The sequence below is a fragment of the Petaurus breviceps genome, unplaced genomic scaffold (genome assembly GCF_028583685.1).
Source record: "Petaurus breviceps papuanus isolate PSGF00001 unplaced genomic scaffold, PetGlider_PUasm1.0 90925, whole genome shotgun sequence".
Lineage (NCBI taxonomy): Eukaryota > Metazoa > Chordata > Mammalia > Diprotodontia > Petauridae > Petaurus > Petaurus breviceps.
In genome coordinates, this window is record NW_027187380.1 from 22,287,460 (window position 1) to 22,303,376 (window position 15,917).

The 15,917-nt window shown below is 36.2% G+C and overlaps 1 protein-coding gene across 7 annotated transcripts in view; it reads left to right on the forward strand.

The window, feature by feature from the left end:
- The window catches only part of LOC138152591 (ATP-binding cassette sub-family A member 10-like), a 159,126-nt gene that overhangs the window by 120,301 nt on the left and 22,908 nt on the right, over nt 1-15,917 (forward strand). For 5 of the 7 annotated variants that reach the window (XM_069076546.1, XM_069076547.1, XM_069076545.1 and 2 more), the window contains 2 exons: nt 12,400-12,520; nt 15,503-15,538. In XM_069076546.1, coding sequence (XP_068932647.1) covers nt 12,400-12,520; nt 15,503-15,538 — 157 coding nt within the window. The remainder of the gene's footprint in view (nt 1-12,399; nt 12,521-15,502; nt 15,539-15,917) is intronic. The other 2 variants (XM_069076549.1, XM_069076544.1) reach the window with 1 other exon arrangement.

Consider the following 15,917-nt stretch of genomic DNA (forward strand, 5'->3'; position numbering starts at 1 on the left):
CCCCTAAGGACCCTTGCCTGCTGTAAAGCATACAATAAACTTCTGACTCCAAGTTGGCTTGGGCTGAATTCTTTCCAGACTGAATTGCAGGCTTAGATGTCTTAGATTATGATCAGAGTTCCTGCTGAACCTATTGTGAGCCATCCCTCATCAAAGAGATACACATATATAAAGTTGCATATATAAAGCATACTCTCTATGAAGCTATATACAATATCAAATATAGGTACATATATGAAGCATATATATACACACATACATAATTATATGCATGTGTGTATATACATATACACAAACACACACTTGATTGCATCTAGCCTACAAAAAACAAAGGTTCCCAACTTGTGAGAAACACACTGAGTTTATATATATAATAAAATGTATTATTTCTAATGTATTAATTAAATTTAAAATATATTAATTATAAAAATATATTATATAATTATAAAAATATATGATAAAATTATAAAAACATTATAAAACACAAATGGATAACTTTGATTACATTAGTATAAAATATGTATATAAATAAAGAACAATTTCATGAAATGATTCTACTTTCTATAGAATAAGTAAATATTATCAACATATTTTTTATTTTATTTAAAATTTAGATTCTGTAGATTATTAAAATATAAACTCATGAGGAAGTGGTACTGAATTCATGGACATTTTTTTGTCATCATGCATTTTCTAAAAGGCAACATGGTGTGATTGATAGTCAACCTATGACCAGATTAAGTTAAATCAAGTTAGATTTCTTAACCTCTTAGTGCTCCCAGGCAATTCTCTAGGAATATATATTATAGATGCATTACCAATGTGTACCAGTAGAGGGAATTTACACACTATGTTTACCACACTGTTGAAGCTATGTGTCTAGACATTACTGCCTAGCCCCCCACTCGATTGCTCTCACTCCCATCCCCTGCCAATAAAACATTTTCTTAATTCACTAAATACTAAAATAATACTAAAAGCACAACTTCTACCATGTAGGAGTAGGTGACAATTTCCATGTCAAAGATGAGAAACCACTGGTGTACAGCAGAGGTCTCTGCCCCCTGCCTCTTTTTTCTTTTGCTTTTTGGAGGGGGGAAAGCAAGGAAGTTGGAGTTCAGTGACTTGCCCAAGGTCACAGGGCTAGTAAGTGGTAAGTATCTGAGGCTGGATTTGAACTCAGGTCCTCCTGACTACAGGACCAGTGCTCTAGTCACTGCACCTCCAAGTTGCCTCCTCTGCCCCTTTTTTGATAGCCTTCCTCTCTCAGCAAAAGTTTTTGAGCATTCCTTATCATATTTATTTATAAATTATATATAGTTACCAATACATTGTACACATTATAAAGTCAAAAAATAGAAAAGTAAAAAGCGGGAGGTAAAGGTGAACGAGGCATTATTTTTCATTTAAAAAATTTTGTACTTCAAAGCAATGTGACTGAATAAGCTTCATCAATTTTTTTCCAATTGCTTTATTAACTTCTGATTTACATCATTCATTTCACCAGATTTTGAGTTACAAATTTTCTCCCCATTTTTCCCCTACCCACACCCCAAAATAGCAGTCCCACAGGATATCCCCTCCTCCAAACTGCTCTCTCCCATAATCTCCCCCATATCCCTTTCAACTTTTCCAGTAGGTCATGGTGGATCTCTATGCCCCAGTGCCTGTATATCTTATTTCCCAATTACATGTAAAATAGTATTGATAATATATATATATATATATATATATATATATATATATAATATTATATACATATACATACACACACACACATATATATACATACATATTTGAATATTTGATTTTAAAATTTTGAATTCCAGATTCATTCCTTTCCTCCCTTGTCACCCATCCTTACTGGAAAGATAAGCAGTTCATTCTAGGATGTACATGTGTGGCTAATGCAAAACAACAACATAGTAGATATATTATAAAAGACTGACTATATTTCCCTCCCTCCTATCCCACCTCCCACTTATTCTACTCTCTACTTTGATCTTGTCCCTTTACAAAAGTGGGTGCTTCCAACTTCCCTCCCCCCCCAGCCTGCCCTCCCTTCCAGCTTACCCCCTCTCATCTCCTCCCCTCCCTACTCTCCTGTAGGGTGAGATACCCTATTTAGTGTGTATTTCATTCCCTCCTCAAGCCAAATTCAATGGGAATAAGGTTGACCCATTCCCTTTTGCCTTCCTATTCTTCCCCTCCATTGTAACCATTTTCCCTTGCCTCTTCTGTATGAGATAGTTTACCCCAATCTGTCTCTCCCCATCTCCTCTCATTATATTCCTCTCTCACCTCTTAATGTCACCTTTCACATATCATCCCTTCCTGTTGAATTGGTCCCGTGCCTTCTATCTATGTATACCTGTAAACATATATACACACATTCACATATGTATTCATATGCCCACATACCCTCATATAAAGACACACACATATATATATATACATACATACACACACACACACACACACACACACACACACATATATATATATATATATATATGTCTATTCCCTTCAACAACTGAGAAAAGTTTCATAAGTTACAATTATTGTTTTTCCATGTAGGAATGTTAATAGTTCAACTTTGATAAGTTCCTTATGATTTCTTTTCCCTGTTTACCTTCTCACGTTTCTCTTGATTCTTGTATCTGAATGTCAAATTTTCTGTTCAACTCTGGTTTTTTTTTTCAGCAAGAATGCTTGAAAGTCCTCTATTTCACTGAATGACCATATTTTTCCTTGAAACATGATACTCAGTTTTGCTGGGTAGGTGACTCTTGGTTTTAATCCCAGCTTCTTTGACCTCCACAATATCATATCCCAAGCCCTTCGATTCCTCAGTGTAGAAGCTGCCAGATCCTGGGTTATCCTGATTGTGTTTCCACAATATTCAAATTGTTTCTTCCTGGCTGCTTGTAATATTCTCTCCTTGATCTGGGAATTCCGGAACCTGGCTATAATATATCTAGGAGTTTTCTTTTGGGATATTTTTCAGCAGCTGATCAGTGGATTCTTTCAACCTCTATTTTGCCCTCTGGTACTAAAACATCAGGGCAGTTTTCTTTGAGAACTTCCTGGAGGATTATTTCTAGGTTCTTACTTTGATCATGGCTTTCAGGTAGTCCAATAATTTTAAAATTATCTCCCTGGATCTATTTTACAGGTCAGTGGTTTTTCCCATGAGGTATTTCACATTGCCTTCTATTCTTTCATTTGTTTGGATCTGTTTAACAGCATCTTGATTTCTCATAAATTCATTAGCTTGCATTTGCTCCAATCTAATTCTGAAGCCATGATTCTTCTCATTGAGCTTTTGAGATTCTTTTTCCATCTGGCAAATTCGACTTTTTATTTGCCATTTGAATCAGTCTGTTTTTTAAAGTGTTATTTTCATCAGTCAGGCTTTTGACTCTCATTTCATAATTTTCTTGCATTGTTCTCATTTCTCTTCCCAATTTTTCCTCCACTTCTCTTATCTGCTTCTTAAGGTCCTCTATGGCCTGTAACCAGCTTGTATTTTCCTTTGAAGCTCTTGGTGCAGGAGTTCTGACTTCACTGTCTTCCTCCTGTTCCATGCTTTGCTCCTTTTTGTCCCCAAAATAGGAGTCTAATGTTGGAATTTTCTGTCTGCTTTCTTTCCTTTGCCTGGTCATGTTGCCCATCAGTCACTTGACCCCTGGGCTTTCTGCCACAGTAGGACTCTGCTACCAGACAGGGGAGATTTTGTCCCAAACGCTGGGGTTTTCTTGCTGGAGGTATTAGATGGGTACCCTCTCCGAGTTCTCCACATGCTCTGGCAAGCTGGACACACACCCCAGAACCTCCACCCTAGACTGCAATCCATATCCAAGAAGGTTAAAGCAAGAGCAATTACCCCTCAGACTGGTTCTTGGTCCCCCTACACTCTGCAGGCCAGGAGCTGAAGCCACCACGTGGCACTGGCTGGCTGTGCCAGCACCTCAGAGGCTTCTTGCCCTGGGGGGCAAAAGCCAGGTACTCCCACTTACTGGTCCCAAAGTCCAGACTGCACTGACCCCTCACTTTGTCCTTCGCATATATGTATTGATAAATCTGGAAACGGCCACAGCTGCTGCTGATCTGGAGACCCTCTGGCCAGTGGCTGGTCAGGCCTGCCCTGGGGCTAAAGCCTCGGCGTGGGTCTGGGCTCAGCTCCCAGAGCACTGTGCTGGCCAATTCCTGCCAGCCTGCCGGGATGTTCTCAGTGGAAGTTTAGCTTCTGTGTGTCATTTTGTGCGTTCTGCAGCTCCAAAATTTGTTTAGAGTCCCCTTTTACATGGATTGGGGAACGTGGAAGCAGGAGCAGCAGGGAGGTCCTGCTTCTACTCTGCCATCTTGGACAGCTTTATCAAATTTAAAAAAATCCTTGTTTGTGCCAGAGGATATGGAAGATTTATAAATAATTATTCTTAGTAATTATTCAAAATTTGATCTTTGTAGCTATCCAAGCAAGTACATTTCTTTTTAAAGATGATTTAAGTTGAAATATACACATTATAACAATCAAAAGATAGGTCCTAACAATAAGAGAATATAATACTTCTCTGAGTGTAGATACTCACCAAACAACAAATAAAAAAACAACAACCAATAAACAAAAGTAAATTGTCTCTGATTTCAACTCAAATAATTTGCAGTATATATCCATTCTTTATTCCTTATCTGGTCATACTTCTTTCCCTATTCATCTCTGGATATTTTAGTTATTTTTTTTTATATGTGAGAGGAAATCCAGAAGGCCAGTTTAGTTGGACAGTAGAGTTCAGTCAGGGGAATAATGAATAATAAGGTTTATAAGGTTGGTCATGACCATCTTGCAAAGGACTATAAATGCCAAATAGGGGATTTTATATGAAATAGAGAACTACTTGATTTTTATAGAAGATGTATATGTGTTGACGTGGATATGGGCAAACTATACCTTTAAGAAAATCACTTTGGCAGAAAAAGAAACTGAAGGAATTAGAACAGGCAAAGAAGAAATTAAATTTTCACTCTTTGCAGATGATATACTTAGAGAATCCTAGAGAATCAAGTAAAAAACTACTTGAAATAATAAACAAACTTAGAAAATTTGCAAGATATAAATTAAACTCACATAAATCATTTGCATTTCTATATATTACTAACAAAGCCCAACAGCAGCAAGAGATAGGAGAAAGTCCATTTAAATTTACAGTCAAGTTACTGAATTTAAATTACATTTAAAGGTACTAAATAAAATATCTGTGTATCTATCTATCCATCCATCCATCCATCCATCCGTCTATTATTTATTTATTTATTTATTTTTAAAGCAATTGGAGTTAAGTAACTTGCTCAAGGTTACAAAGCCAGTTATATTGTGTGGGTGCCAAGTGTCTGAGGCCGGAACTGATCCCGGGTCTCCCGACACCGGGGCCGGCGCTCTTACTCACTATGCCACCTGGCCGCCCCCTAAATAAAATATTTAGAAGTCTATCTGCCAAAACAAACCCAGGTACTGTATCAATCGCAATTACAAAACATTTTTTTTACACAAATAAAGTCATATCTAAATAATTGGAAAAATACCAGTTGCTTGTGGGTAGGCCAACCTAATGTAATAAAAATGATAATCCTACCTAAATTTATTTACTTATTCAGTGCCATACCAATCAAATTACCAAAAATTATTTTTAGAGCTAGAAAAAATAATACCAAAATTCATCTGGAAGAACAAAAGGTCCAGAATATCAAGGGAATAATTGAAAAGAAATGCTGGGGAAGGTAGCCTAGCCATACCAGATTTTAAATTGTACTATAAAGCAGCAATCATCAAAATCATTTGGTAGTGACTAACAAATGAAAGGGTAAATCAGTGGAATAGGTTAGGTACACAAGACACAGTAGTCAATGATTATAGCAATTCTCTGTTTGATAGACCCAAGCTTCTGTAAACAAATTAGGGGTGCAAGGAATGGTTATCTGTCAGATTTATGGAGAATGAAGGAATTTATGACTAAACAAGAGATAGAGAACATTGTAAAATGCAAAATGGATAACTTTATGTTAAATTGAAAAGTTTTTGCACAAAGTAAGTCAATGCAACCAAGATTAGGAGGGAAACAGAAAACTAGGAAAGAATTTTTATGTGTCTCTGATAAAGGTGTCATATCTAAAATATAAAGAGAACTGAGTCAAATTCACAAGAATACAAGTCATTCCCCAATTGATAAATGGTCAAATGATATGAACAGGCAGTTTTCAGAGGAAGAAATTAAAGCTATTATAGTCATATGAAAAAGTGCTCTAAATCACTATTTTTAAAATTAAATAATTTTGAGTTTTCAATATCCATTTCCACAAGACGAGTTACAATTTTTCTCCCCATCTTTCTCCTACCTCTCACCCCAAAATAGCAAGCCTACTGAATTCCCCTTCCTCCAATCTGTTCTCTCTTATATCCCCATCACCCTACTAACTTTCTAGTATTGCAAGATGGATTTCTATATCCCAATGCCTGTATATCTTATTTTCCAGTTGCATGTAAAAAACCAAATTTTTTTAAACATTTGTTTTTAAAACTTTGAATTCCATATTTTTTCCTTTCTTCCCTTCTCACCTGCCTCCACTAGTAAGATAAGCAGTTCAATATAGGTTATACATTTGTAGTTACCCAAATTATTTCCATAGTAGTCATATTGTGAAAGACTAACTATATTTCCTTCCATCCTATCCCACACCACACTTATTCTGTTTTCTCCTTTGACCCTATACCTTCTCAAAACTGTTTGCTTCTAACTATCCTCTCCCTCAATCTGCCATCCCTTGTATCATCCTCCCTATTATTCCCTACCCCACTATTTTCCTGTAGGGTAAGATACCCAATTATTCCCTCCTTAAACCAAATTCAATGAGAATCACGTTGTCCTTTCACCTTTTTCACCCTTTCACCTTCCTGCTCTCCCCCTTCATTATAACAGGTTTCTCTTGCCTCTTTTACATGAGATAATTTACCCTAATATATATCTCCCTTTCTCCTTCTCCCAATTAATTTCTCTCTCACCTCTTAATATTATTTTTTAGATATCCCTTCATATTCTACTCATCCTGTGCCCTCTATGTATACATGAACATACATATGCCCACACACATATATATTTATATACACATACACCCTCTCCTATACATGCATATATATGTAAACACACATATTACCTTCAACTATCCTCATACTGAGAAAAGTCTTATGAGTTACAATTATTGTTTTTTCATGTAGGAATGTAAATAGTTCAACTTTAATAAATTCCTTATGATTTCTTTTCCTGTTTACCTTCTCCTGCTTCTCTTGCTTCTTGTATTGAAAGTAAAATTTTCTGTTCAGCTCTGGTTTTTTCATCAAGAATGCTTGAAAAACCTTTATTTCATTGAATGGATATATTTTTCTCCTGTAGCATTATACTCAGTTTTGCTGGGTAGGTGATTATTGGTTTTAGTCCTAACTCCTTTGACCTCCGGAATATTACATTCCAAGCCTTTAGATCCTTAATGCAGAAGCTGCTAGATCTTCTGTTATCCTGCTTGTGTTTCCACAGTATTCAAATTGTTTCTTCCTGACTGCTTGCAGTGTTTTGTCTTTGATCTGGGAACTCTGGAATTTGGCTATAATATTCCTAAGAGTTTTCTTTTTGGGATCCTTTTCAAGAGGCAATGAGTGAAGTCTTTCAATTTCTATTTTGCCCTCTGGTTCTAGAATAGATCAATTTTGCTTGATAATTTCTTGAAAGATGGTATCTAGGCTCTTTTTTTTATTATGGCTTTAAGGTAGTCCAATAATTTTAAAATGATCCCTTTTAGATCTATTTTCCAGGTCAGTGATTTTTCCAATGAGATATTTCACATTGCCTTCTATTTTTTCATTTGTTTGGATCTGTTTTATAGTATCTTGATTGTCATTTGATTCTGATTGGTCCAATCTAATTTTGAAGGAGTTATTCTCTTCAGTGAGTTTTTGAAATTCCTTTTCCATCTGGCAAATTTGGCTTTTTAAGGCATTCTTCTACTTACTGGCTTTTTGGGCCTCTTTTGCCATTTGAGTTAGTCCATTTATTTATTTATTTTTATTTTTTTAAGCAATTGGGGGTAAGTAACTTGCTCAAGGTTATACAGCCAGGTGTTTCTGGGTGGGTGCTAAGTGTCTGAGCCCGGATTCGATCCCAGGTTATCCCGACTCTTGGGCCAGTGTTCTTACTCCCTGTGCTACCTGGCTGCCCCAGTTAGTCTACTTTTTTAAGGTGTTATTTTCTTCAGTGTATTTCTGGGTCTCCTTTAGCAGGCTGTTTATTCACTTTTCATGATTTTCTTGTATCACTCTCATTTCTTTTCCCAATTTTTCCTCTACTTCTCCTGCTTGATTTTCAAAATCTTTCTTGAGCTCCTCCATGGCTTGTTATCAATTCGTATTTTCTTGGAGGCTTTTGATGCAGGTGATTCTGACTTCTCTGTCTTCCTCCCATTCCATGCCTTGATCCTTTTTGTCCCCAAAAAAGGATTCTATGTTCTGTTTGTGCTTCCTCTGGTTGCTCATCTTTTCAGCCAATTACTTGACTTTTGAGCTCTTTGCCATGGTGGAACTCTGCTTATAGAATGGAGAGAGCTTTGTCCCAAAGTTCTGGGGTTTTTGCCACTGCTGGAGCTATTAGGAGCATGCCCTCTCTACAGCCCCTACAAGCTCACTGGCCACACATCCCAGGACCACCACCCAAGACCATGATCCAAATCCAAGCAGGTTAAAGCAAAAGTGATTACCCTCTGAATGGTCTCTTGGTTCCCCCTACAATTGGCAGACCAGGAGCTCCTGAGGCAGCAATGTGGTGGGGCTGCATAGCCACCATGCCTCTGCTGCTTCTTGCCTGGGGGGGCAGGGGTCAGACTGCGCTCTTCCATTCTCCTCTCCCCCATTCCAACAGAGTTCCACACTGACTTTTTACTTTCTTTTTGGTATTCATGGGTTGAGAAGTCTGGAAACTTCCACAGCTGTGGGTGATTCACTTTCCTGAAATCTGCTCCAGCCACTGCTGGTCGGGGCCACCCTGGGGCCAGAGCCATATGGCTCATGGGAGACTGTGCTAGGCTCCCAGCATGCTGTGATAGACCTTTCCTGTCTGCCTGCCAGGCTGACTTCTGGGGGAGATTTGTTTCTGTCTGTCTCTTTGTGAGTTCTGTAGCTCCAGTCATTTTTTTTTACATGTATTGGAAGTGATTGGAATGCGAGCTCATGCCAAGTTTGTGCTTCCACTTCACTATCTTGGCTCTGCCCCACCCCCTTCAAAATCACTATTGATTAGAGAGACACAAATCAAAACCGTTCCAAGGTACTGCATCACACCTATCAGATTGGCTAATATGGCAAAACAGAAAAATGATGTTCAAGAAGATGTGGGAATATTATAACAGTTGATAGAGCTGTGGGCTGATCTAACCATTCTGGGGAGCAATTTGGAACTATGTTCAAAGGGCTATAAAACTGTGAATACCCTTTTAACTCAGCAATACCACTTCCACGGCTTTATCCCATAGAGATCATAAAAATGGCAAAAGAGCCCACTTGTACAACAATATTTATAGCAGCTCTTTTTGTGGTGGCCAAGAAATGAAAATTGAGGGGACGTCCATCAATTGGGGAATGTTTTAAAAAGTTGTGGTAAATGAATGTAATGGAATACTATTGTGCTATAAGAAATGAAGAACAGGTGGACCAGAGAAACCTGGAAAGACTTATATGAACTGCTATTGAGTGAGGGGAGCAGAGCCAGGAGAACAGTGTACAAAGTAACAGCTATAGTTTGGGAGGGCTGATTTTGATAGACTTAGCCCTTCTCAACAATGCACGGACCTAAAACAATTACAAAGAACACGTAATGGAAAATACCTTCCACTTCCAGAGAAAGATCTATGGAGTCAGAATGCAGAACAAAGTAGACCATTTTGTTTTGTTTTGTTTTTCTTTCTCATTGTTTTTCCCATTTATTATAATTCTTCTATGTAACATGACTAATGTGAAAATATGTTTAATAGCAATGTATGTGTAGAACCCATATTAGATTGCAAGCTGTCTTGGAGAGGAAGGGAGGGAAGGAGGGGAAGAAAATTTAAAACTTACAAAAGTGATTGTTGAAAACTAAAAATAAGTAACTTAATTAAAAAAAAAGATGAAAATCACTTTGGCAAGTGTATGGAATATGGATTGGAATGAGACAGGAGAGGGTTTTTAAGGCTAGGCAACCTATTAGAAGGCAATTGTGATAAGTCTAAGTGACAAGTAATGAAGGTCTGGGGCAGCTATGTGGTGCAGTGTATAGAACACTGGACTTGGAGTCAGGAAGACTCATTTTCTTGAGTTCATATCAGGCTTCATACACTTATTCCTTCCACTTGGTCAAGTTACTTGACCTTGTTTGCCTCAATTTATTCATCTGTAAAATGACTGGAGAAGGAAATGGCATACCACTCCAGTATCTTTGCCAAGAAAACCCCAAGTGGGGTCATGAAGGGTTGAACATGTCTGAAATGACTGAACAACACCAAGATGAAAGCCTGAGCCAGAGTGGTTACTATGTGAAGGGAGAAATGACAAGCTTTTGCAGCTGATTGACTATGTGAGGTCTAAAAGTGAAGAATCATAGATGTCACTGGAGTTGCAAATTTGAATTACTAAAAAGATAGAGGTGCTCTTGATAGAAATAGAAAAGTTCAGAAGAGGAGTGTGTTTGGAGGAAATGATAATGGAATGAGATCTGCAATTCACTCTGTCCTACCAAAAACAAAGAAGGAAGAATGGAATTCTTATTCATTGATTACTGCTTCAGCAGAGAGAGCTTGAACTCTGAATAGTGCCTGCTATAGCCACAACGTGAGATCTGGGGAGCAAGAGATGGTTATGCTAGGAAGGAAGTAGATTTTCCCAAAGGCGGTACCTGAGCAACTGTTTCCATGGGTCAGTGTTAGGTTACAATTGACCTCAGGGCCTAAGGAGGGAAAGGTTGAAATGCTGTACAGTGGCAAATAGGGTAGAGTGGGGATAGTGCTGGATTGTATTAGATAAAATGGTGTATTAGTGTGATTGTGTTGTAGACTAGCCTCATGATTTGCTGGCAGGGGAAGGGAGAAGTGCCACCATTTTGCCATATCCCAGTTGTTTGACCATATATCTCATGAGGTTATATCACAGTTCTAACTTTTGAGACCAGTAGTGTAGAGGATGAAGAAAAAGGAGAGTTAAAGGTTGTTGAAGATACTTTAGGAAACTAGAAGAATATTGTGGTACCACTAACAGAAATGGGATAGTTGGGAATGGAAATCGGTTTGCTGAGGGGCAATGAGGGAGTGATGAGAGACTTTTTGTCTGTTTTTCTGTTCAATCAAAGGAGCACTTTATTGGGACTACAGTTTTCTTGAAACTAGCTTTTCACCTGAAAATCTGTCCTCCACACAGCTTCCAAAATTATTTTTAAGTTATTCAGTCATGTTCAATTTTTCATGACCCCATAGACCAAAGCATGCCAGGTTTTTCTATCTTCCACTGTCTCTTGAAGTCCATCCAAGTTCATATTCATTGTTCCCATGATAGTATCTATCCATCTCATCCTATGTGTCCCCCTTTCACTTTAATCTTTCCCAACATCAAGGTCATTTCCCATCTTCTCATTATATGGCCAAAGTATTTTAGCTTCAGCTTCAGTGTTTGACCTTCCAGTGAACAACATGAATTAATTTCTTTAAGTATTGATGGATTTGCTCTCCATATTGCCAAAATAATTTTTTCCTAAAGAAGAAAACTGACTATATCACTCTCTTAAAAAAAAACCTAGGTTCTCTATTTTTATCATTTAAAGTCCTTCACAACCTTACCTGTTGCCTTGTTGGCTCACTGACTTTTCCATCTGATTATATATTACTGTTCATTCACACCTTTTGTGATCTAGTCAAACAACCAGACATGACTCCTGCCTCCATGACCTTCCAATGGTCATCTCCATATCTCATCTCAACTTCTTAATATTCTTAGTTTCCTTCAAAATGCACTTAAAGGTCACCTTCTACATAAAGCTTTTCCTGATCTCTTCTCCCCAGCTACTTTCCCAGTGCTTTTACCCCCCAAAAAGTGACATTGTATTTAAAAGACAGAGGTTCGTTGTTGTTCATCCATTTTCAATCAAGTCCAACTCTTAGATAAATGCTACATATTATATTTGCTGTCTCCTACAGAATATAAGCTTCTTGAGGGCAGGGACTGATTTGTTTATCTTTGCATGACCATTACCTATCATAGTGCTTGGTTCTTAGTAAATACTTCATAAATGCTTTTTTGGTTGGTTGATTGATTGATCTTTATTGCGTTCCTTGTAGAATTTCTCCAAGAAGTAGTGAAACTTTTCCAAACCAAGAAGAACCAGAAGGTGAAGACGAAGATGTTCAAGCAGAAAGAGCAAGAACTGCAAGTGCATTGGCTGCTTTAAACCGTGATGAGGTAAAAACCAGATGAGTAGATAATCCTTAAATTGTTTATTTTTTTCTCTTATACATTAATTTATTCAAGTTTGCCTAGATTTTTTTATTTGGATAATCTTATTGATATCTTTGGCTGTCAATGACTTTTATTTTGAAATATATTCCCGTCTCTCCCCATATCCTTTTTGCTTATAGAATTATTCCCTGTAACAAAGAATAAAAACAGAAAAGAGAAGCTCAAGTAACTATCTCATTAACCAAATATGAATATATATTCTGTCTTCCACATCCATAGTTCCCTACCTTTGTGTATAAAGGGTGCAGTTATATTTTCTTATCTCTTTTGTGGGGCCAGTCCAAACAACCTTGGTTGTAAAACTTATGTAGCATTCATTTTCAAGGTTTTTTTTCCCTTTATATATTCATTTCTGTGGTCATTTTGCATAGTTTTCATGTTTCTCTTTACTTCATTGCATCAGTTTATGTAAACTAAAGACATGATTCTCAGAATGCTTCATATTTATTATTTTTTACAGTGCAATAATATTCTATTACATTCATATACCACAATATATTTAGTCATTTCCCAAGTAATGGGACATTTACATTGTTTTCAGTCTTTTGTTACTATAAGAAGTGCTAATATAAATATTTTAGTATGTATTAGATCAGGGGTGGGGTACCTGTATCCTCAAGGCCACATGTGGCCCTCTGGTTCCTCAAGTGCAGCCCTTTGACTGGATCCAAACTTCACAACATCATTCTTACTGCTCTCCTGGTCCATCCTTATTAGATTCAGTCAAAAAGCTGCACTTGAGGACCTAGAGAGCCACATGTGATCTTGAGGCTTCAGGTTCCCCACCATGTAGACTTTTTCCTTTTGTAGTTATCATTCTTGTAATATATGCCTAGCAATGTGATCTATGGCTCAAAGGATATGGGAATTTTATTAACTTTCTTAGTGTAATTCTAAATCACTTTCTGGAATGGTGAGAAAAATTCACAGCTCTACCAAGAAAGTACTTGTATTCCTGCATCACCTCCATAATTGAATATGTCCAATTTTTGTCATTTTTGTCAATTTTATGGGTCCAAGATGAAATCTCAGAGAGGTTTAAATTGTTTCTTTCATTTCTAGTGATTTAAAACAATTTTTCATCTGACTGTTAATAGCTTATAATTCTTTTGAAAACTGTTCATATCTTTTGACTATTAGAAAATTAATCTTTATCTTACAGATTTGAGTTAGCTCACTGTATGTCTTGGAAAATAGACTCATATAAGATTTATTTCATAAAAAAATTCACACCCCCCCCCAATGAACAGCTTCCCTTCTTATCTTAGTTACACTGAATTTGTTTTTCCAAAAGATTTTAATTTCATGTCATTGAAATTACTATTTTACCCTTTATGAATTATTCTATCCTTTCTCTGATGAAGAATTCTTCTTCTAGTAATAGATATTGACATCAGATTTTTATGTTGTGACTCTTACCACTCATGTTGCATTCTGAGCTTGTTGTGGTATATGGTATAAGATGTAGTTCTAAACCTAATTTCTGCCAAATAGTTTTCTAGTTTCCCCTTCTTCATATCAAAGAAGGAATCTATCTCCATGTGTTTCTGGGTGTATCTAATACTTGTTTATTGAGTTAGATTGTTTCTGATAATTTTTAACCAGTTCCAAATAATTTTGATGATTACTAATTTATAAAAGCAATATGAGGTCTAGAAATACTATTCTCCTGTTTTTTTTTTAATTGATGATTTCCCTTGAGAATGTAGATTATTTGTTCCTCTCAATGGATTTTGTTACATTTTTGTAAGTCTAAAAAGCACCTCTTTCTTTGTAGTTTGGTTAAAATGAAATATGTCTTTCAATGAATTTAAATATTGTCATTTTTATTACCCTGGCATACCCCAGGCATGAGGAGTAAACATCCCTTCAGTTACTTAAGCCATTCTCTACTTATTTAAAGTGTTTTATATTGTATCGATATTTCTATTATTTCTCAAGAGATTGATTCCCAGATATTTCATGTATTTTGTAGTTTTTTGGAATGAGATTTCCTTTTAAATTATGTTCCTCTGAATTGTAAAAATAGCTACATAGTACTTCCATTTATTTGAGGCAAAATCTATATTCTCCTTAACTGAAATTATTCATCATATCAGTTGATTTCTTTCTTGATTTGTTGGGGTTTTCTAAGTAAATCATCATGTTAGCATTGTTAGCAAAAACAGACAATTTTTTTCCTCTTTGTCTGTGCTTATGCCTTTAATTCCTTTCACTTGACACATTGCTTTCACCAGCATTTCCAGAGTTATGTCAAATAGGGGAGCTAGAAGTCATCCTTGTGTTTCTCCTGCATTTATTGTGCATTCTCCTTGCATTTTCTCATTACAAATTAAAATATCTTTTGGTTTAAAATAAATGCTTTTAATCACATGAAATACAACCCTCTTATGCTTTTTCTTTGTATGGTTTCTGGCTTAAATGAATAAATATATTGATATGGTCATGTAGTTTGGACTGTTTTGTTTTTGATATAATTAGATATGCTAACTGTATTTCTTAATTTTGATTCATCCTCACATTCCTGTTAAAAATTCTATTTGGTTATAGAGAATATTTTTCTTTTGTGGGAAGGTGGTATATCAGTGAAGTCTTTTCACTAGGATTTTCTTGAAAATTTTATATTGATATTTATTCCTTATCTTGATTTATGATTCTATTTCTTTGTTATGGGTTTGGGGACTGCATCTTATAAAAGAAGTCTAATATAGAATGTTTTCTTTTTAAAATTTTCAGAATTTGTTTAGCATTAGTATTAATTGCTTTGTAAACATTTGATAGAACAGATAGAATTCATTTGTAAATCTGTCTGTACTAAGATCTCCCCCAAATCTACTTTTGTAATTTCTTGAAATGCCTAATTTTATTACACCTTCTGAGATAAGGTTGTTTAAATTTTATTTCATGTTTTCTTGAAACATTTAGATGTGGTTGCCTACCACCACAAGAATCCTAGGTGGGGTAAGTCATTCCTCTACCTGCTACTGGCCCATTTTCCTTATTCATTCTTACACAGGATTCTAAGGTAATAAATGGCTATGTTCTGACATTTCCACGTTAAACACTGTAATAGTATCTTTCTCATTAAACAATTAGCTTTGTGCCCCTATCCCATTAATACATCATTGATTTAAGATGCTGGAGAAGCATCTTTTTCCATAATCATTTGTTCATCTCTTTTTCTATCAACCCCTCTAACCTTCAAGACTTAAATAAACATCAAGGTGATCAGTTAAATTATTTAATAATCTTGTAACAATCAATAAAACAGATATAATTATTCATGTTTTTCAGCTGTGAAGATCACAGGCTAAGTCAACTCTTACCATCACTATAACTA